This window comes from Ascaphus truei, chromosome 1 (genome assembly GCF_040206685.1).
Source record: "Ascaphus truei isolate aAscTru1 chromosome 1, aAscTru1.hap1, whole genome shotgun sequence".
Lineage (NCBI taxonomy): Eukaryota > Metazoa > Chordata > Amphibia > Anura > Ascaphidae > Ascaphus > Ascaphus truei.
The window spans coordinates 40,526,175-40,550,295 of record NC_134483.1 but is presented as its reverse complement, the minus strand read 5'-3'; the positions used below and the strand labels follow the sequence as shown (position 1 = coordinate 40,550,295).

General features: G+C 41.0%; 1 protein-coding gene across 20 annotated transcripts in view; it reads left to right on the top strand.

Annotated features, from left to right (window-relative positions):
* Positions 1-24,121, top strand: part of TCF4 (transcription factor 4) — a 408,258-nt gene that overhangs the window by 210,573 nt on the left and 173,564 nt on the right. For all 20 annotated transcript variants that reach the window (XM_075586755.1, XM_075586811.1, XM_075586802.1 and 17 more), the window contains one exon: positions 7,098-7,162. In XM_075586755.1, the coding sequence (XP_075442870.1) occupies positions 7,098-7,162 (65 nt within the window). The remainder of the gene's footprint in view (positions 1-7,097; positions 7,163-24,121) is intronic.

The window sequence follows — 24,121 nt, the reverse complement described above, 5'->3', positions numbered from 1 at the left end:
TATCATTTTTGCATCCCTCAACAACAGATCACTTGTTGTGCAGTTTATTGAAGGCAGAGTTTATTAAAGTAAGCTGTCCTACTGATGGATCGCTGATTGATTAATAAAATTAATTTGCTGAAAGACCACAGGAGAAGAAGAAAAAAAAAGCTTCCCCTATTCAACATTCTGTTTTATTATTATTTGTTCCCCGATTTTTTCATTGGCATTTATATAGTATTTAGATAATATACATGATATCACAGCAGCTATTCCAAGAATGCATTAAAAATCACTAAAGTCCCACTTAAAATGTGCAAATGTGTGTATTATATGTGTGCATCACAACGTATATGTATTATGTTTATGTACTGTATATATGTACACATATTCTGTAATAGTTAATTTTATAAGAACATCTTTACAACTCTCCTTACTTAGTTCTGAGCCCTTGTGGCCCACAGTGGTTATTCGGCCCAACAGGGTACAGTTAATACTAATCAATATAAAAAGCATGCTTAATGCAAAGCTCTTGTGTATTCTGCCAGGCTAATGTGATCATTTCAAGTACTGACTTTCAGTTCCTAAGAGATCACATAATAGGAAAGTAGGAAAGTACACTGTTTATTCTGTCTCTGAAAATACATTTGTGAAACATACTATCATTGGGCTATCAACAGTGAGATACTGTATTGTCCATTGACATCTATCCATCATCCTTGGTAACGGTAATAAGTCATGGTGGATTATGTGAATTCATCTGTAAATTCAGCTGTGCACTGATGTATAGATGTCCTATTGTACAGGTGTATGTATATCTGCATGTGCAGTGCATGTGTGTGTATACTGTAATGTAAATATATATATATATATATATATGCATATATATATATATATATATATACACACAATATGATTGAACTAATTTATTCTGCACTATCGCAACTGGACTAAAACGGCTATTTTCTGCTTTATATATATATATATATATATATATATATATATTGATTCACTTAAAATATTTTTTGTCATATATTAGTCTGCGTCTTTCAAAACTGGAGCAAAAAAAGTCATCTGGTTTATAAAAAATAAATAAAATCCATTAAAAGGAATCTGATGATATTTTCGTTGATAAATGTTGTTATTTATTTTTTTAACAAATTGCTGCAGCTGTGAAACGAATAAATGACGCCCTGTGTGTGGAGAGTGGAATATCACGCACTGCAAAAAAAGATACTGCAAAATGAGTTGTGATAATAATACAGTTATTTTCCACAAGAATGCTTTGTGAAGACATTTACTACAGGTTTTCTTGGCTACTGGCTAAGGCCGCAATTATACTGCCAGCATGCGCGCGACCTCGTGACATCACTCGCGCGTTGCGCGCATGCAAAACCTGCACTGCAAGCTGGAGGCATCGGGAGGCGACAGGGAGGCGTGGTGGAGGCGTGGCCGTGACATCACGTGAACGGTTCACCCTCATTGGCTGAACCACTCACGTGACGCGGACGTGACGTGGCCATTGTGCGGCAAGAACAATTTCAAATATCATTTAAAAAATAGTGGTCTTGGATGCGTTGTTCGCGCGTGCACTGTGTGCGCGCTCATTAGACAACATTAATTTATTTTGGCGTTGCGCACGCCGCCACTATAGCCCCGGCCTAAGGCACTTATTTGATTAGGTTTGAATGCGCCTATCTTAGCACATAGAGATGCCCATTGAAATCACCTGGGCTTTGTGTGCAATGCAGTCGAATTGGCTCTATATTTCTTTATACTGTAGACTAAGGGCCTAAGTCTGAGACGCAGTTAATGTACAGCCAGCTGCGCACTAAGTTACATCTTAGCGCATTGGAGTTAAGCTATTGTCAGCTGTGCATTACCAGACTCTCAGCATATTGCATCGCATCATTAGTTCAATCGCTCAAGTGATTTCTCTTGAACGCCTATTGGTGTTATCTGTGCTGTTAGAGTAGGGATCTGGTCACACTAGTAGCTTGTTTTTTTGTTATTCTGACATTTCTATGATTTTAGTTAGCCCTTATATTTTAGTTTGTGGCCTCTTCTGGTTTTAAAATGTACTCTTACATGCCTTTTATTTACTAGTGACTCAAACAACCACAAACAGTACTCATGAAAGCATCAATTGTTAGCTAGAGAGCACACCGTTTCAGTAACTCCCCCCGTCTGCCACCGGTGCACCATAGAAAAATAATCTGGTGTGATAATACTAGGAGAAATACCACCTTTTGCACAAACCCACTGGTTGTGCCTGTTTTTGGGAGTTATTTCTCATAGTATTATCACTCGTGAAAGCAGCAACATATTCTTTAACCAAAAGCGATGATACTCATGTGGAAACGTCACCATATTTTTAGCTGTCGAAACCGGTGGGTCCCGGTGTAAGACTAGTCTCTGTGGTTCAGCTAGTGCATAACCGTAATAGTGTTGTTCAAGCAGTAATACTACACCCCCCCCTTTTTTTTTTTTATTATTTGTATATGTAAAGCATGTGACAATATATAATTGTTCATTCCTACCTAAGCTGGCAGTCGTTTGGTGCTCCTGTTATAAATCTGTAAAAATGCTGATTGTGTGCCTAAAGAAATGGCCGCCTTTTGATTCTGCTGCAGTTAGTGAAATGCTGCAGTTCATATGTAATATTATATTAGTAAGTGTAACACATTATAGTTACAGCTTTCAGAGTAATAGACAGTCTGCTGGAACACAGCAACAGATCTGTTTGTAATACCTTGTTGCCAAAGTGCAGAGCTCAGAAAGGTGTGTGTGTGAGTCTGTTTCAAAAGAAGAAGTGGATATGACTTCTAAATGGTTGCTGTGGCAACCAGAGGATGCTCAGTACATTAAAAATAATCATTAAAAATGCAGACAGTATTATGTAATGCTACAGAACTGATTAAAAAAAAACAAAAAAAACCATATTGGATTTTTCACGTTTTGCTGCTTTCACAGTCTCTGATTAGGCTGCGTCCACGCTTCTGCTGAGCGCGCTTGTCGCGTAGCACGTTGACTTCAATAAATCTCACACTGCGCGCGCTCGTGCCCATGCCCGTACGTTCGCGGGCGCTAGGCGCTTGGCGAGACAGATGAAATTGATTTTCAGGCGTGTTGAAGGGTCACATGACCTTCAGCAATCAATCAGCACCAGCCACTGCTAGGCCACGTCCCCGCTTGAAAAAAAAAAGTGCAGGACAGCCGAGCCGAGTTGGTGATGTCTCCGCTCTCAAGCATGAGCGTGGTCAGCGGCAGCGTGGCCGCAGCCTTCGTTAGTAAGTACAGTGCCACCTGGAGATCATATTTATCCAGCCCAGGAACCCAGTTGTGTTAGCAATATTTGCTGCCCCACACCTCTGGAATGCCCATCCCCTCAATATCCAACTGGCACCCTCTCTCTCCACCTTTAAGACCCATCTTAAAACATACCTCTTTAACAAAGCATATGGGTAGCTCTACTGGCTGATATTATACATCCCATATCCACTGACCTTGGCCCACTGCAGACGCACTTACCATCACACCCTCCTACTGTCTCTGTAAGTTCTCCCTACATACCACTTAGATTGTAAGCTCTTCGGGGCATGGACTCCTTTTCCTATTGTTTTCTGTGTGAAGCGCTTATTCCCATAATGTGTTATAATATTATGTCACATGTATTACTGCTGTAAAGCGCTATGTACCTGGATGGCGCTATATAAATAACGATACACACATATTTATATAAATGTCCATACAGTGTATTGTTCCAACAAAACAAAACTTTGTGGACAGACATTTTTGACAAAAGGGAAGTTACTGATATGTAGAATGTAAATAAAAATGGTGGGAAGAAACAAAAGTGGTCCGTATTTAGTTTTGGGGTGTTGTGATGCTATAACTGCCTTTCATGTTTACATTGCGTTAGGGCTGCAGTGAAGATGGCCGTGTGACTTGCAATGCATTATGGATTACGCTTAATGGCAGAAGTATGTTAAAGCAACAATCCACGCTGCTCAACATTTTATTTATTTATTCCATAATCTGAACCTGGATGAGCTCTGGGGGACCCCACAGGTCACAGGAGGTTAAAACAAACAAAAAGCCTTCTTAGGGGATTTCTGCGACACAACACTTTTACTGGACTGGACCTCCAGCACTTCCAGGTCGTGAGATCGATCCTGGGCGATGACATAACTGCAACCAGGCCCCGGGCGCCAGAAACAGGAGTGGGACGGGCTCCACTTCCATTCCGATTCGCTTGAATTCCCTCTACAAAACGTTGCGTGTGTCATTACGGGACTGAAAAGGTTAAGACACTACAGCAGGGACTGAGGGCATGATTTCACACCAGCGCATGCTCAAAACAAGAAAAAAAAAGGGAATTTCAGCCAGAAAAGTGGCAGGACAATATTTGCTTCTCTTACTGGAATAAAAATGAAAGAATGTTCAAGTTAAATAATGATGCACTTTTTTGGCACTGAATACAGTGTTATTTCACCCCGTTTTAGTTTTTAGGGGGGCTTATCACATTTTTGCAGACCATTCTTCTGCAGGCCTCTCCATTAATGAATATTACCCAGATATGAAGTATGACCTTTATGTTATAGTCTAGAGAAGCAGACAGCAGCCTTCAGAAACCATCAGATCATTAAGGCTGGCACTGTTCCTCCGCAGTAGTTGGGCCCAGTTCAAATCCCCGCTTCACTGGTGTAGAACTTAGTAATGGGTGGCAAAAGTCCAACCTCATTTTTCTCTCCCAGGTGTCAGCTCCATCATGATGCTGATCATGAAGGAAGCTTACTCCTGGGGAAGTCTGAGAGGCAAACCTGAATCTTCTGCAGCTTGTTACCCAGAAAGCTATCAGGAGAATCAGTGATTGATTAGCTTAACTCTCACCAGCAAGCGTCACTGCTACTATTAAAGATGATAGCAGTATGTGTGTCGCTGTAAAGGTGTTAGAAAATTGTAGTGAAATCAAGTAGGACGCAGAACACAATATCAATGTCGTGTGCTGATATATACCATCACATTAAAGAAGCAATCCAAGCCGTTTTTTTTTTCTATCTCCATTTTTTTTAATACAGGATTGAAGCAGAGCAGGGGGTCTCCGGAGCTGAACCACATTAATTTCAGCTCCAGGGACCCCCTGCTTCCGGAGGTACTTACCTCCATAGGGGGTGCCGCTAGCAGCTCCATGGTGCATATTATGGCGGCTTTTTACAGCTCCCGGGCATTAAACCCCTTCGGAGGTAAGTGTCTCCGGGACCAGGGGGTCACTGCTTCAATCCTGCATTAAAAAATGAAAAAGAAGGGGGGGCGGGGGGGGGGAAACCTGATAGAATTGCTCCTTTAAACGGTTTCATAGTTACTCGTGAAGTCTTACATATTATTGTGAATTTTGTTAACTCTTCCATCTGACGCAGGAATTTGCACTGGACTTGGAAGTCGATGAAGACGAGGATATGGACATTGTGGTAGACTATCACGTTATTGATTGTACATATCCTGATGTTGCGTACATCATAGCGCATTACAGGGTACATTATGATACGGAGATTTGCTGGTGGAATAGGTCGGTGGTAATGTCACTGCTTTTCAAGCTGGAGTAACCGGTTTGAATCCTAGCTGTCTGTGTGAGCTCTCCGTGTAACTTTATCTCCCTGTGCCTCAGGCATGATCATTATATTGTAAGCTCCTTAGTTAGTGTCCCTGTAAAATGTTATACCCAGCGCTGTTTACTTTGTCAGGGCTATAAAATATAAATATATTTATATTGTTATTATACAGAGGAATATCACAGGACTTGGTAGTACATTTTCTTATGCGTTTTAAAGTATATTCATGCATTGTGATACCATTTTGGTAACTGACATAGGTCAGATCTCTACATGGCGGGATTAATCAGAGGATTTAACGCCTGATGCCTCTGAGTGTGTAACATTTAGGGTCTCTATCTTGAGACTTTGCTCTTGTATGTTACAATTGTTTGGAGAAGGTTTTTTTTTTTTTGAGATTCATAGTAGTGAGCTTTGCTGTGATACTGTATATATGACCTGGGGGCGGGGATTGGTATTTAGGCAGGTGTGTTAGATTTAGGGAGTCCTGTAAATATTTCCACTGGCCTTGTGAGTTTAAGTCCTGATGAATGTTTAGTTTTTACACCGAAACGTCGCTTTTTCAATACATTTTTTATTTGATTCGACTGAGCCAATGATGAGCCACCTGTTGTGCTGAAGCAGGGATATCCTTAAAACCTGGCCTGTTGGTGGCCCTTGAGGACTTGAGTTGAACACTCCTTCCCTATAAACCCTGATTACTACATATTTTGGATGGCTTTTTTATTCTTTCCTGGGATAGGTCTGAACTCCCAATTCATCTAAAAAAACCAGCACATATTTAACATTCTGCAATATGTGTTAATCTGTCTGCTCCTTATTAGGGATTCAGGCCTTCATTTGTAAAGCTGTTAAACATTATTCAATTATCACATACAGTAGCAATTACAATTGCTAAGAATGCGTTGACTGTTTGTTTAGTTTGTCCAACTTTAAACAATGTCCCGTAATGGTAGTGCCATTGTAATCAGCCATCGCAGCCTCCTTATGCTCACGCCAATGGAAGAACCCAAGCCTTTTCACTTCTCAATGCTGACCATTGCAATGCAATTAGTATCATTGTAAACGTTTTAAATGAGACATTTTTTCTCTGTTGCAGTTGACCTCCCGTCTCTTTACATTCTGAAATCCTCCCCGTCGCTGCCCTTTCCTTTGCATTGCTGACTCCTCTGGCACAGAAGGGGTTGAGACGTTTTCATTAAAGTAAAACGTTCTGATAGGAAGCCCCAATCTGTAGATAAAACATAACCGTGACAAGTGCAATCCAAATGTATAATGCAATATACAGTATGTGTGTGAAGTACAAGTGGGGATTGAAAACCCTGCGACTTAGGCATGTCTATACCAGGGAAACATCTTTCTCAGTGACTTGGATACATAACTATTATAGATCTTACAGAATCAAATAACATGGAGAAACTATGTAAACCATATTCCCTTCTGCCCGGAGGAGCGTGCCAAACTACTTACACTGGCTTTTTCTTCTTCTCCCATCTCTTTCCGCAGGTAAAACAGAAAGAGGACCATACTCATCCTACGGAAGAGATTCCGATTTACAGGGCTGCCATCAGGTAGGAGATATTGTATGTGATACGGGTAATGTGTTGCATTAAATAATATGCCATGCAAGCTTTTACTTGATAGTGCAGATGTGGCCAACTCCAGTCCTCCAGGGCCACCAACCGATCAGATTTTCAGGATATCCCTGCTTCAGCACAGGTGGCTCAACCAGTCTTCGACTGTGCTGAAGCAGGGATATCTGAAAACCTGACCTGTTGTTGGCCCTTGAGGACAGGAGTTGCCCACCACTGATGTAGACACTTATTTGCTGATAATTCATCTTCTAGAGTCATCTATTGTCCAGAAAAATGAAGACTTTTACTGCCTGCGAGGATTAATCCCACACTGTCTCGGGTGCATTGTCCCCCCTCAAATATGGCGGTGCACGAAATAGAAGTTAAAAAAAAGAAGCATAGAACAATTGCCAAACACTGGGTCTGGGCGGCTACCGGCATAAATTATAGTTTTCATAGAGGCGATATAGTGTTGCGTGAAAATAGGCTCGTATTTAGGGGATAAAAATGTCTGTGAAAAAGTGATTTGCTGTCCTTCCTTGTTTTTGAATTGTTTTTGGCTGCATGTCAAGGCCAGCAGGCTAAATGCAAAGCCCTCTCAAGGGAAGTATGCATCCGCTTGAAAAAACAAGAATATTTTCATTAAATAATTAAATGTCAATGTTACGCAAAAGTATAGTGGTTTTTTTTCTCTCTTCAGTGCAAGCGGTTTCTCTTTGCTTTGTGTTCGCTTGTTTGTAACTCCCTCAAGAGTCTCTTTGTAAAATTACTGAGAGCTTTGTTTTTAAGACAATCACACTTTTTTAAAGACTTTTTTTTTTTTTTTTTCATTTTGGCAGTTTCACATGAGTGGTTTTTTTTTGTTTGTCCCCCATTTAGAAAAATACTTCCAACACGCACATGTTTGGCAGCGAGGAGGTTCTTAAACTATTATCAAAATACTTGATTGTATGTAGCATTGAACATTATAATTACCGTTTTGCACATGTCTTTATATATAGGAACTTATACGTGAGAATACAAATGGAACATTATATGAGAAAAAACATAGAACATTATAATTACTGTTTTCTACATTTCTCTCTATATATATATACTGTATATATCTGTGTGTATATATATATATATATATATATATATATATATATATATATATCGATAGATAGATAGATAGATAGATAGATAGATAGATAGATAGATAGATAGATAGATAGATAGATAGATAGATAGATAGATAGATAGATAGATAGATAGATAGATAAATAGATAGATAGATAGATAGATACTACACTTAGTTAAGTTATGGTGGATAAACAAAGTGAAAAAACCCTCCACAGTAAAGCATATATCAAATGGAAATATTACTGTATGCTCATTTGCATGTCTTAGGCAGGTCTGCAACCACGCCTTTCACCATTATCACCCAGCACACAGAACTTCCACTGCAAGGGATTCTGGGAAATGACATGCAAATGAGCACACAGTGCCACCTTTTGCCTCAAAACCATATACCATGGTCCCCTATAAGCTTATGCTTGCTGCATTTCTCAGCTTTTGAGCACAGCCTGGGTTAAGATGCATAGCCAGTAAACCCACCCACAGAAGCTTATAGGGGACCATGTTATATGGTTTTGAAGCAAAAGGTGGCACTGTGTGCTCATTTGCATGTCATTTCCCAGAATCCCTTGCAGCAGTGGAAGCGCTGTGTGCTGGGTGATAATGGTGAAAGGCAGAGTTGCAGATCTGTCTAAGACATGCAAATAAGCATACAGTAATATTTCCATTTGCTATATATATATATATACATATATATACATATATAGGAACTATATGTGAGAATACAAATGGCACGTTTTTCTCTTGTCCTGGTAGCATCTGTCAACTTGAACCATTCTGTAGATTTCATGGTTCCTCCAAACATATTGATAAATGCACTATGTCTGATTGTTATAAATACAACTTTCTCATCTCAAGAGAGCATTGTGTTATGTTACTACCTGAAAATATCAATGTTGTGTTGGAGTGTTCATGGCTTAAAGTGTCACAAGTATTATAAATATAAGATGGATGTATAACATATACCTTATTTGGGCAGGTGGGCATTAGAGAGGAGGAAAGAAATCCCCAGCAGGTAGATGGGATTATGCTGCATGTTGATTCATTACCCTAACATACTGATATATTTTAGACACTTGATACGACAGAATATCGCGTTAGAATGCAGAAGATCACAGGGTTTACATAGGATGCAGTGGCAGGGATAACGAAGAATATCACATTATACCCCACGGTAACGTGCCAACGAGAGGAGTAACCCTGGCACGTAGGATCAGAGGAAGGGTCCACGATTCTGAAAACTTGTTTCTGATGGGTTTATAAACTTGATCATGATATGAAACATAAGGGGAGATTCACTACATTCCGATAACGGATACTGGAGCTCAATCCCATGTTAACTGACATTTTTGTCCATGGCAGTTAACTCAGGATCGAGCTCCGATACCGACTGTTGAAGCTTAGTGAAATCCAGCCGTAGTGTTATAACAGGTAATGGAATACACTGTGTTCCTTTAAAGGTATACTGTATGTACAGTGGCGATAAAAAGTTTGTGAAACAATTAGGATTTTCACATATCTCAAACCTAAAATGTTATTAGATCTTAAGCCAAGTTCTAATAATAATAATCAATGATAACCCGATCAAACAAATGACATAAAAACATGATACTTTTCAACATTTATTTATTTACAAATGATTCAACATTCAATATCCATGTGTGAAAAAGTATGTGAACCATAAGATTCAGTACCCCTGGAGCAGCAATGACTTCAACTAAGTGTTTCCTGTAACTGCTGGTCAATCTCTCACATCGGTTTTGAGGAGTTTTGGACCATTCCTCCTTACAGAACTGCTTCAACTCAGTGACATTTGAAGGCTTGCTTCCATGGACAGCTCGCTTCAGGTCCTGCCACAACATTTCAATGGAGTTTAGGTCCGGACTTTGAATTGCTGTTCTAAAATGCAGAATTTCTTCTTCTGCAGCCATTCTTTGGTAGATCTGCTTGTGTGTTTAGGATAATTGTCCTGCTGCATGACCCACTTTCGCTTCAGCTCACTTACTGATGACCTGACGTTCTCCTCTAGAATCTTCTGATACAATGCAGAATTCATGGTTGTATCAATGATGGCAAGCCGTCTAGGTCCTGAGGTTCTTCTGTTCGAATGCAGTTTAGGTTTTTGCCAAACATAACGTTTGAGGCCAAAAAGTTCTACCTTTGACTTATCTGTCCTGAGAACATTGTTCCAGGAGTCTTGTGGATCATCTATGTGCTCTTTGGCAAACTTCAGACAGGCTGCAATGTTCTTTTTAGAGAGCAGTAGTCTCCTCCTTGCTATCCTTCTATGAACCCCATTGTTCAGTGTTTTTCTGATAGTTGAGTCATGAACACTCACATTAGCCAAGGTGAGAGTGGCCTGCAGATCCTTGGATTTTACTCTGGAGTTCTTTGTGACTTTCTGGATGATTTGCCAGTTTGTTCTTGGGGAGATTTTGGTAGGATGACTGCACCTGGGTAGAGTGACTGTGGTCTTGAACTTTCTCCATGTGCCTCACAGTGGATTGATGGAGCGCCAAATCCTTATAAATGGTTTTGTAACCCTTTCTAGACTGATAAACATAAATAACTGCTTTTCTGAGGTCCTCAGAGATTTCTTTTGATCATGGCATGACGTGTTTCCACTCACCTTTATGGTGAAGACCAAACTCACAAAGTTTTTAATCTTTATACAGGGTGGGGCATCCCAAACTCACACCTGAAGATCTACATAATTTTTTTAAAACTCGATTGTAATTATCCCCTTTAATTTAAAATCTGGTTTCACTTACTTTTTCACATACTCTGCTCGTAATTACTTATTGTTTGTCTAATTCATACATCATTTTATTTCAAAAGACATGGAATTGGTTAATATAAACCCTATTGAATATTTAAGAATAGACTGGTTTTGATTCAAGAAGGCTATCCTGGAAAAACTATGGAATTTCTGTCATTTTCATTGGAGTTCACAAACTTTTTCCCGCCACTGTATACTGCTGCGGCACAGTTTATTCGAGCATTTGCCCGTTCTGTGCCGCAGCAGTAGCCTGGCGTGCGCCCGAGTGTGACGGGCGCGCGCCGAAGCAGCGGAAGAGCGCCCTCCGATCGGGGCGCTCTCCCTACCGCTGCCGGGTCCGCCGGGTCCCCCGGAACCCCCTGCCGCTGTCCCGCGATCGCGGGACACCAGGGCTCCCTCGGGGAGCCCCTGGACACGCGTGCAGGGGGCGCACGCTCCCGATGACGCGTGACCGCGCGTCTATGACGCGCGGCACGCCGAGGGGCGGCCACAAGCAAGCCGGGAGATTTCCCGGCTTGCGGTACCGACCACACTTCAATAAAGTGTGTCGGTAGTGTATGCTTGTGTAGATATGTACAGTACATCATAAATATATTGGGACATGTAATATACAGTATGCCCATTTAAATACATTGTACTACAAGTTCCTTCAGAGCGTAAATCCCATCACAAGTTACAGCCATTACAAGGAAGTATAAAATAAGTATTGTTGTGTACTTCACACCTTGGTGGAGGAAGAACACAATAGCAAAGAGGCTAAACTTCTGTCATCAGAGAAAATCATGTGTTGTTTGACATATGTTTAATATTCATATTAATGTAAAGGGGGGTTAAGGCTGCACACCACAATATAAATAAATACATACAGTTTACCGGTGCTGCTGGTTCAAGGAAGTACCTGCCAGGCAAATTCCAATGTACATTGAGGAAAAAAGAGAGATCCAGCGCTCCACGGATTTCAAGATAAATGAATTTATTGTGCCACACTGGCACAATAAATTCATTTATCTTGAAATCCGTGGAGTGCTGGATCTCTCTTTTTTCCTTAATATTCATATTAAGCACTGTTCTGGACCAAGCACACCCTGATAGATGCGTAGGGACAGACAGGGTAACTCAATCCCATATATCAAGCAAGGGAACCTTCTTACTTGCTGAAGTGTTTATTTGGGGCAACAACATACAAATAAAAAGTGGGGAAAAGTACTGGGACATGAGAGCAATGGAGGGGAAGGGGAGCTATGAGGGAAGTGAGCTAAATGCAAGACATAGGGATAGGTAAAAATAAGTAACTTTACCAGGATAAGAGAGGTGACTGCTCAAGATGGCTGCTGGTACTAAAAGACAGCATGCTGGTCTGGGCTGATGGGAAATTAACTGGGACAATACCACCTGGCAAGGGGAGGGGGAGCAGTCCATCCTGGTAAAAAGGCAGGGCAACTGGCTGAAGCCAAGAAACCCACAAGGGATCGCAACATTGTTGCAACAGCTAGGATGAGAAGTTCTGTCAGCCTTAAGACAGAGAAAACACACACTCCTGTTCCAGTACAAGCACCAACTTTATCTATACATTACAGTCCCTGTTTACCGCTAGCTTCCCACACTGGTTTCTCAGTGAGTCTGTATTATGTGCGGGCTGCAACAAACAACAGAGCAGCACTTCAAATTCCGGGTATGATTACTGACATCTGCCAATGAAGAGAATTACAATACAATTAGTGTGTATGCGAAAGCTTTACTATATTCGGAATCAAAGCTTTATAATTGGTCGAATATCTTGCCATTATTGCCCAGCAACTGGAACCAGTAACGACTGCCGCCAGCTGGCTATTAAAGCAGCGATCCACCCCAGGCACTTTCTTTTTCATCCAACCTCGAAGGTTCCTAAAGTATTTACCTTAGAGAACAATATGGCTGCTGACGTCGGCCGCTCTCTGGCAGGCAATAGGAAGCACAGTGATGTCACTGCTTTCTATTGATGACCCTGACTGCAATATAGGTTTTTCTTCATAATACCAGCAACATTTAAAAGGGAAGCGTCTTAGAAAATGGCTGGTCACTGGAGTTTAGGGTAATGCAGTTTGGCTCTATGGGATCAGATTGGGGAAAAAAATGAAAACATGAAAGCAGCATGGATGAGTGGGTTTAAAAGTGCTTCAGATGGGGACTTTATAGGCTGGGTAATGCTCTGTTCCTCAGGGATTATCACTTAATTGGTGCCCTTCTTCCCCATCTCCACACCCCATGGATTATAAAGAGTGCCTTCGTTCCTTCTGTTGCAGACCCCACTTCATCCTAACTTACTGTAAATGCCATTAAAGACGCCTGTCCAGTTACAAAAGGCCCCCCCTGTCTGATAATTGAGCCAAGCTAAAAAGGAACAGTGGGAGCTACGGGAAATTCCTTTTGTTTTGCTTCGTGCTCTAATGAAGTGAGGTTCATTAGATCTTCTTTTTAGGTGGACCTGTTCATTTCTCTGCGTGAGTACCGTGTAAATAGAGATCAGGTGACAAGGGGATTACGATCACACACTCCAAAGTGTTAGTCTTGGTAAAAGAAATGATTCCTATTTGTGCGTGCACATCTGTGTTTTATTTAAAAATGTGCATCTTATTTAGTTTGACCAGGGCGTCTAACAATTTGAATGTAGAGATTATTGCCGGCAAAAGGTAGAAACCCACCTGGTATTGTAGCTGTACATATGGTACCCGGCTCAGTAGCTAAAGTAAAAACGGTTTTATGGCTGTCGTGGTTTATAGAGTAGACACAATGGGCAGTAGATATTTTCTACTGAGATACATCTTCTCTTTGGCTCAATACTACTGTACAGTGAGTGGAGGCTATAACATGGCTTAAAAAACATTACTACTGTACAGTGAGTGGAGGCTGTAACATGGCTTAAAAAATATTACTAGTGTACAGTGAGTGGAGGCTATAACATGGCTTAAAAAATATTACTACTGTACAGTGAGTGGAGGCTATAACATGGCTTAAAAAACATTACTACTGTACAGTGAGTGGAGGCTGTAACATGGCTTAAAAAACATTACTACTGTACAGTGAGTGGAGGCTATAACATGGCTTAAAAAACATTACTACTGTACAGATGTAGCAAGACTTACTGTCCTCAGCACCACGGACGAACAAGCCAAAATCCGCTGTGCCGGGGATAGTGCCTGTGGGGATCGATTGCAGCCCTGGAAGATTAACCTGGTGGTCCATGCTTCTGAATGGGACCCCCACAGCGTTAATCCTTTCTGTTTTTGAGAACAGTAAGTGTTGCTACCTCCGTACATGAGTATACTTCCCATTCTTCGTGCTCATTTGCATGTCATTTCCCAGAATCCCTGGCTGCAGTGGAAGCGCTGTATGCCAAGAGATAATTGGGGAAGGCAGTTTTGCAGACCTGTCTGAGACGTGGATGTGCTCACTAGTGATATTTTTATTTGCTGCACACCAATTGTTTGACCCCACATTCACATCCTATACACAATTAGAAATGATTTGTACAATACAAAATATGTGTACAATAGAAAATAGAAAATGTGTACAGTCAAGAAAAGTAGCAGTTAAAGTTTCAGTGCTCTGCCCCAAAGGAAGAAAATATTAAAATTTAAGGTGAATCTTGGTATTTTTATATCTAGACATAATGATTCCTTGGCTTTATTGACTACATCATTGTAAAGATTCAAACTTTAAGGACCATAAACTGCTTGGGGATCTTGATATATTGATCAGGTGCTTAATTAGGAAGAAGTGCCTCCGGCATATTGTTCAGCGGTAAATCTTGCAAAGCATTCTGTATGTACTAGGCTGCAATATCTGCCTCTCAATTATGATGTCAAAAAGTTTTCTCTGTATCATAGTTTAGAGGTACGTGTGTATCATCTCTTTAACTAAGTTCATTTGTTTTTATCTTATATCTATTTTGAACACAATGAGCCAAGCTTTTTTTTTTATTTTTACTTTAATTGGGTAGATGTTTGGCACAGCTAGATAAAAACAACCTGATGATGATAAGGTACCTAGGCAATAAAATACCACCTCTGTTTCCTCCGGATTTTAGTCTACACCTGCAGGTTGTGATATCCAGTCACTCTCTGCGCTGTGTATTGAGAAGTGTTAATCTTTGTTATCCAACTTTTAATTAGAATCAGGAAGTAAGACCTTGAAACTTGGTAAAGTTTTGACAATGTGATTTAAAACTATTTCGGGAGCGCCAAATATATGTGCTGCATTATGCCATTATCTTGCAAACATTGGTCTGTTGTGATCCATGGCATCTTCAGAAACACAGCTGTTTTTTAATTAGCACATTGCATCAGTATTAATATATTGCATTTTTTTTTAGAGAATCCCTTTCCTAAAATTCGAAATCTCTGTATGAATATGTTCATATGAAATTCAAATACCCATATATGCAATTAGCAAGAACCTGAGTACAGTAACTTATGGAGTATTGCTTAACTCCAAAAAGGGGTAGAATGCACTTCCAGATTAAAATGTGTTCGGCACACAAGCAGAACTAGGAGAATCATCACACCTTGGCATCCACCAATTTAGAATGTGACACTATATGGAATCCGAAAAACCGACTGTTACATTATACAGATGCAACTGCCGGTTGTCGACTGCTTGCCAAGGAAAATAATACTGCAAATGTAGGACAGATTTTGGCACTAACAAATGTATATGGCATGTAGAATTCAGCAGGCACTACCAGGCCCCGTCCTCCAAAAATGTACATTGTTGTTGTTGGAGACTGGAGTACCAAAAATAAAGGGACTTACCCATGATTACATGGTTTAGTTTACATGAGATAATAGCTAATAGAGTAATATTGTGAACGGTATGTATGTATATCTTTATTTATATAGCGCCATCTATGTACATAGCGCTTCACAGCAGTAATATGCGTGACATAATAATAAAACGCATAATGGGAATAAGTCCTTGAGACATTAACGTAACATTAGGAAAAAGGAGTCTCTGCTCCAAAGAGCTTACAATGAAAGTGGTTAAACTGGTATTAGTGTTATCAGTGATTTCCTATGCCAACAATCTAATGGTTACTATATTGTGACTACATGCATTTAAGGTACTGATTCTGTGTGTGAGAAGTGGCCGATTGAGCTGTTTTCTGACAAAACTCCTCGTTGAAGTCAGTGGGGAATTTTTGTCTAAAATGTTCCGATTGGTAGCTTTGGTATAATCAGCCCCTAATTCAGGGGAGCGCAATCTCTTCTCCCTGCCGGCTGTCCTGCGCTCCGCGCGCCCACCTCCCTCCCCCTTACCGTGGTTCCCGGCGTTTGGGCGTCATGACTTAACATTGCCATAGCAACGTGACGTCACATACTAGTGTTGAAAATTATTTGTAGGTAACTTCTGCTCGTAATGATTCTGGTGCTGTGGGGATTGTGCTTTCATTATGATTTAATCAAAGTAAAATGGTACTTGCCCTACCCTGTGCTGCACTCCCGTTATTAAGGGATTTTGGAGTAGACTTGGTTTTCAGTGGTGCCTGAAATCTTTGTGGTGGGATCCCCTTTAAACCATCCGTTGCAAACATAATATTAATAAAGAAGAGATAATTGGGCATTTACTTAGAAAGGGTCCTCAGACCATGTATTCAATAGATGTGAGACATATAAGCACACAATGCTCTGGGTAAAAATGTATATAAAAGTGGTATACCTGAAGAAGGGTTAACATTTTCCCCCCGGAACGCTGTGCACTGTCTCTCCTGTATATTGAATAAATGGTTTGAGGACCCTTTCTAAGCAAGAGTGTGATTATCTAGTCTTCATTAATATAATCTTCATTATTATTTCTCCATCTGGGAACAGGTTACCAACTAAGTTTTACTTGTCCGTATGAATACAACAAGCATTGCATCAAATGTATCCACAGATCAGCGAGCGACAACTTGTAATGAAGAAGAAGAAAATCAAATAGTTAGCAAGATTTGTGGGGTAACTAATATTTTTTATGGGCGCAACTTTTCAGGACAACCCAGAGCCGTATTCAATCAGAAAAGACGTGATTGCTACTACAACTTATTAGCTAAATGTGATGTGTATGAGCAGCTGCTAATGGGCATTATGATGTTGAGTGGACAAAAAAGAATCCCTTTTAGCATTGTAGCAACAGCCGCCATTTTCTTTTTTTTGCCTACTCATGGTTTGGTCTCTTTCTCTCTGAAGGTGAATTTTCAGCCAATATGCAACCACAGGCTTCTATAGATATGTAATTTTGCAAGTGTTTGCCTTATTGCCCAGCCAGAAACAAATCATATCTTAAAAAAGCCATTTCTTACAGTTTGGACATGCAATAACGGCTTAATGATTATGGCAAGATACATTTACAGTACATGCAAAAATGTACATGTTCGCATTGAAACCCCTTTATCGCAGTTTAATTCATAGACCCTGATGTGTATGTATGTATGTCTTTATATGACAGGGCTGAGAGAAAAAAGAAAAGCAGGATGCATAATCCGTGTGGCATTTACATGGGAAAAGTGTATTCGAGATTGTATCTGTGATCCTGCAACTACAGTCCTCGAGCCAATGTTGGGTGTTATTTACTAAAGTTCCCCTGCTATAAATTAACAGCAAAACCAGTGCAAATGAACAAAACCCCAGAAATTAGATTGTACTATAGAGGCACTATAATTACTGTATGCCTCTATCCTAATATCTAAACTAGCAGCAGTTCTCACTAGATTAGTCATTCTCATAGAGAACCGTGCAAACTAGAGCAAGAACATTGCATCAGATGTAGCCAAGAAAACTATGCCCTGTAGGTTACAATGAGATTTTTTGCTTTGATAAACCCGGTGCCGTTTTTGCCGCAGCTTTCCATCCAGGAGACTGATATACAGATGTACTGTAGTAAGACTCACTGTCCCCAGTGCCGCGGTCCAAGCAGCGAAAGTCAGCGGCGCTGGGTACATTGTCTGCAGCAATGGAGTACAGACCCCTTAGAATCATTGACATCATTTATTATATTACACGTGTATCATGGACAAAGTGGAGCTAGTGTAATAGTGAATAGTGTAATAGTGAATAGTGTAATAGTGAATAGTGTAATAGTGAATTCAAGATTTAGATTCAATTACTGGATCCAAAAGAGTAAGGATGGTACCGATTGCTTTTGCTTTCCTTGTTTTATCAGGATCACCTCGCAGTGAAATGGACCTGTCGGGTTCTAGTTTGGTGAAATGCTGATACTGTATGGAAAGGTTGTTGTGCATTTTACAGTTAGAAGCTCAGGTCCAAAACTGTCCAAGTATTGAGCACCTCAACTATGAAACCGCGGTTACAAATGGTATAGAATATATTATAAGGTGGTGAAAGGGGGGTCTTTTTTTTATTATTTTCTTATATCAATGTTTCAAACTGGAACTGCACATTTAGCCATTTGAGTGATGGCCAGAATTACAATGCATGAAACTCCAGCATCCATAGGGGTAAATAGCAAGTTTGCAGTTTAGCTTTTCAATGGTCTTACCAGAAGAGCTTTCTACGGTACTTATAATATAGAAAGGAAAAACAAGAAGAGGTCTGTGTATCAGGACAAAAGTGGTGCAATTTTAGGGCAAACAAATGCAACAAATGTATCAAAGAAAATGGTTACCTTCATTCTGTTTTGTTTCTGTATCACTTTTGCCTCAATTTATAGGGGGTGATGTATCAAGGCAAATTTAGAGCAAAATGTATGTGAATTGTGTAATTTCCGTCCTGCGTCAATGCAAGGTCTCTGCTCCCAAGTTTTCCCCTGTGGGCACCAGCGTGCGCTTTGTGGAGGAGTTATATGATGGACACATTACAATGAGATGAATCAAACTCTGCGTCTCTGTGCATAATTTTTTTTTGTTGTCTTGTATTTGCGTCGAAAACATCCGCCAGGTCTTAGGCGGCGTAAACGTGTCCCGCTAACAATTTGTGTGAAATGTAGGAAACAGTCTCTCACATTAATTTGATGCAAGCTCAAGTAGGAAATGGAGCAACGTGTCAAAACAAACCTTTATGACGTTCTCTACGCTGGTGATGCATCTCCTCCATAAACCCCATAGAGATGGGAGAAGTATGAATGAAAGAATGTGTCCAGGGGATCTTGAGAGGATTAGTGACAATCAGAAAGAGGTTTACTACAGGTCATCTTCAAGGGTTTTGAGTGCAGCCTGGAGAGCTGTTAACCCTGGATCGTGTCTTATGATTTGTTCTGCAACCACTAAACAAGTGGTAGAAGACCGTTTCTGTTTGCCAAAGCCTTAAGCCTTCCATCCGCCCGCTTGCCCTAAGAGGATTTTTTTTTTGTATAAACATAATAGTCTCTCTTGCCAGGTGGGTTTTCCAATCTCTCACAGCTGCACTTTTTTTTTTTTTTTTGTACATAAAAAAAAAAATTTGAACGCAGCTTTTAAAATAAACACAATCTGCCTCGTGTTCCTGCTAACGTGTACGGTGTTTCTGTGAGATGTCATCCACGTTGGGAACTTTATTTCACATCATTTTGTTGTTGTTGCTAAATTAGACTCCAGGTTGCAATGCAATCTGAATGTAAGGTTGGCTACAGACTACAGCTAATGCATAACAAAAGTAGCTTTTAATCTGTTTACCTATTAAGTAGCAGTTTCAAAACCTACTGTAGTTTATTTTCCTGGCTGACTTTTCTCCCTTGGTTTTGACTATACAACTGTATTGTTTGAGCTGGTGATGCACGGTTCAGAGTCCTGCAAAACAAATAGTAAATGAGAGGTTAATTTTCTTGTGCATTTCTTATATTAAAGCTGCATAACATTATTTAGTAAAAAATGTGCACTTAATCCCTTAGCATAGTATATGTTCCCCTTTACTGTAATGAAGCAGATGCGGAGTGCAGCCAATTTGTAAATGGGAATTAAAAATCCATCCTGAAATACCTAACAAGGGAAGTTGGATCGAGGTCTTTAAGCCGCTCAGTTTCACAGGGCCATAGTACTATTAACAGAGCTGCAATGGAAGAGTTAATGCCATTACTCTATGACCTGAAATGATTTGCATCATCGAAGAGTATAAAGCAATATCCGGGTTTATGATCCCCACTCTTTGTGCTTTTTGACCATGTACAGTTACAGAACTTTTCTTTAAGTACGCCTCTTATTAATGTAATATTTCAAATTTAGAACTCTTCTGCGTGAGACAGAACACCTATTCTGTTACCCATTCAGCACATTTAATTAAGATGCTTACAGGTTGGGAAAAGTCATGTGAGAGTATAATTTCTCAAGTTTATGGCAAGGTGTGATGCATATTTTATATAATGGAAATATTAGTGTGTGCTCATTTGCATGTCTTAGACAGGTCTGCAACCCTGCCTTTCTCCATTATCGCTCAGCATACAGTGCTTCCACTGCAGAAAGGGATTCTGGGAAATGACATGCAAATGAGCACACAGTGCCACCTTTTGCTTCAAATCCATTTTGACATGGACCCCTATAAACTTATGCTTGCTGCATTAGGCTACGCTTATAGTGCCGGCGACGCGATGGCGATGTCAGGCTACGGTCACTGGAAAAATCAAATTGAGATGACTTCCAGCGAGCGTAACCAAACCGTCGCTCCGTCGCGTCACTCGTACTGTAAGTTCGTCGCTGGCACTATAAGAGCAGCCTTACGCAGCTTTTCAGCACAGCCTGGGTTAAATGCATAGCCAATAAACCTACCCACAGACAGCTGTATATATAATGTGTGTGTGTGTGTGTGTGTGTGTGTGTGTGTGTGTGTGTGTGTGTGTGTGTGTGTGTGTGTCAATAAAGCAAGCACACCAAATGGAACAATAAGTGTGTCTTTACTAGCTCAGCATTTTGGCTTCCCAATGGAGCCATTTTCAAGAGCTCTTGGGTACATTGAGCTAGTAAAGAAACATGTATTGTACTATTTGGTGTGCCTGCTTTTTTGACCCTTCTATATAGTACAGTTTAGTACGTTAGCATAGCACCCGCTCCAATCTTTTGGATTATTACTGTTATTGGGTGTCCTGACTACTTTACATTGTGTGTGTGTGTGTGTGTGTGTGTGTGTGTGTGTGTGTGTGTGTGTGTGTGTGTGTGTGTGTGTGTGTGTGTGTGTGTGTGTGTGTGTGTGTGTGTGTGTGTGTGTGTGTGTGTGTGTGTGTAGGAGTCAGGACACCCAATAACAGTAATAATATCGATATATAGTGACGGTCACAGACTGTATATGTTGGAGAGAGCATGCAGTTAGGGTTGCCAGGTGTCCGGTTTTGAACCGGATTGGCCGGTAATTTAGTATTGTGTCCAGGAAAGAAATTGAGGTAATAGGTATTACCACTCTCTAGAGTCTAGACTACGAGTGCGGCGGCCGGCGGGAAGCGCTTGTGCTGAGTGGGGCTGAGGAGATGATTATGGGGAGGGTGAAGGGATGATGGGGGAGGGGGTTGTGGGGTGAGATGATGATGAGGGGGAATGAGATGATGATGGGGGGGATTAGATGATGATGGGGGGGGATTGGATGATGACAGGGGGGAATGAGATGATGATGGGGGAAATTAGATGATGATGATGGTGATGATGTGGGGGAGAATGAGATGATGATGGCGGAATGAGATGATGATGGGGGAATGAGATGATGATTATAATGGGGGGAATGAGATGATGATGGGGGGAATGAGATGATGATGGGGAAATTAGATGATGATGGGGGTGAGATGCTGCTGCTGATGATGATGGCGATGATGTGGGGGAGAATGAGATGATGATGGGGGAATGAGATGATGCTGATGATGGGGGGAATGAGATGATGATGATGATGGGTTGGGAAATTAGATGATGATGATGGGGAAAATGATGATGATGATGATGATGATGATGATGATGATGATGATGATGATGATGATGTTGATGGGGGAAATTATGATGTTGATGATGAAGATGATGATGATGATGATGATGATGATGGTGATGGTGATGGTGATGATGATGATGATGATGATGATGATGATGATGATGATGATGGAAATGAGATGATGTGGGGGGAATGAGATGATGTGGGGGGAATGAGATGATGATGGGGGGTGAGATGATGATGATGATGAGGATGGCGATGATGTGGGGGAGAATGAGATGATGGTGGAATGAAATGATGCTGATGATGGGGGGAATGAGATGATGATGATGATGATGATGATGATGATGATGATGGGTTGGGAAATTAGATGATGATGATGGGGGAAATGAGAAGATGATGATGATGGGGGGAATGAGATGAAGATGATGATGATGGAGGAAACAGAGAATGAGACGGGGAGAATCAGAGAGAAAGAATGGGGGGGGAGAAACAGAGAGAAGTGGGGGAGGGAAACTGAGAGAGAAGGGGTGGGGGAAACAGAGAGAGAAGGGGTGGGGGAAACAGAGAGAGAGGGAGGGGAAGAAACAAAGAGAGAAGTGGGGGAGGGAAACAGAGAGAGAAGGAGGGGGATAAACAAAGTGAGAAGTAGGGGAGGGTAACAGAGGTGGGGAAATAAATAAAGAGAAGGGGGAGAGAAAAATAGGGGGAGAAACAGAGAGAGAGAATGGGTAGAAAACAGAAAGAGAAGATAGGGGGGAGAAACAGAGTGAGACGGGAGTGGGAAACAGGCTGAGAGAGGAATATCACAGGGTGGGGTTACAGTAAATGAGACCCCCGCCCCCCTAAACACTATACACTTGAATAACTTTTTGAAAGGTTTGGGTTCTTCCAGGTCTGAAAAGCTTTACTCAACATCTCCAGCTGCCATTCATTATCCAGGTCCATGGGGTGTGAGGTGTATCCCTGTCACTTGATGGTAGGCCCAAGCTCAGGCTGCACTGCTGGGCTCAGTAGGGTTGCCAGGTGTCCAGTATTGAGCCAGACTGTCCTGTATTTGGACACTGTCCAGTAAAAAATGTGAGGTAATACTGGACATGTATGTGTCTGTTATTACCTCTCTGGACATAGTAAACTAACCGGCTCGGGGGGCCACAGGATATCCCTGAGCAGGCCTGTTGCTAGGGGGCTGGCTGCTTTACCCAGCAGCAATCAGGAGGAGGTGTCAGGGGCCTGATGGTGGGGCTAATAAGGGGAGGAAACAGCATGGAGTGGAGAGCAGAGAGAGAGGAGTGTGTGTGTCTGTTCTCACGTGCATGTGTGTCTCGGGCGCGTCGCACCTTTCACCACTGTGTCCAGTATTTTTGGAGAAGCCAGCTGGCAACCCTACATGCAGTATGCACGCGCTCCAGCAATCAGGAGGCTAAACTCCTAGCTAGGCAAGCAGCTAGAGTATGTCCATTAACTACTGATTGCAAGGGTTTTAAAAAACAGTCAGCAGCCTGTGTTTTTTTTAATAAATCAGTTCTGTACTATGAGAAAATACATGTAGCATTTTTTTAAACAACTCTGAATTACATTTTTCTTGTATTATAATGTAACAAGCATTTTTTGTTTCTATAGGAACCATTTACAAAGTCACATCCCCTTCCTCTTCTGAAACAGACTGTCACGCCCCTTTTTTGAGCCCTGCCTCTCTCTAGCAGTGCACGAATTGTATCTGGTGACTGCCTGGTCACCTGATCTTCCCCACAGAACTTTGCACCTTTGGTCCTCTTCTGCTGCCATTTAGTGAACCCCCGAGTCGAATCTTCGCCGATTGATCAGCAATTTAGCTAATTACTTATCATTGAGTGGATTGTATTGATGCACGTATTAAAGGGATTTTTTTTTTTCCTTTAAATTGGCAGCTTGGACTAGTGCTTTAATGTGAGAGAAAAAACCCTGCAAAGTGGCTAAGTTATCACAATATATATATATATATATATATATATATATATATATATATATATATGAATTATTTGATAACCTAATAAACATTCTTTGGAATTGGTGATCATCAAGCGCATAGTTACAAAATGGTGTTTAGCGAAGGTCAGCACGTTATAAAGTGCTCGAGACGGAGCAAGAATTATGGTCCAAAAAGCTTACATAAAATGTGTCCTGATAAAGGACGGTCGCTAAGACTGAAAAAACTAATCTGTAACGCTCAGG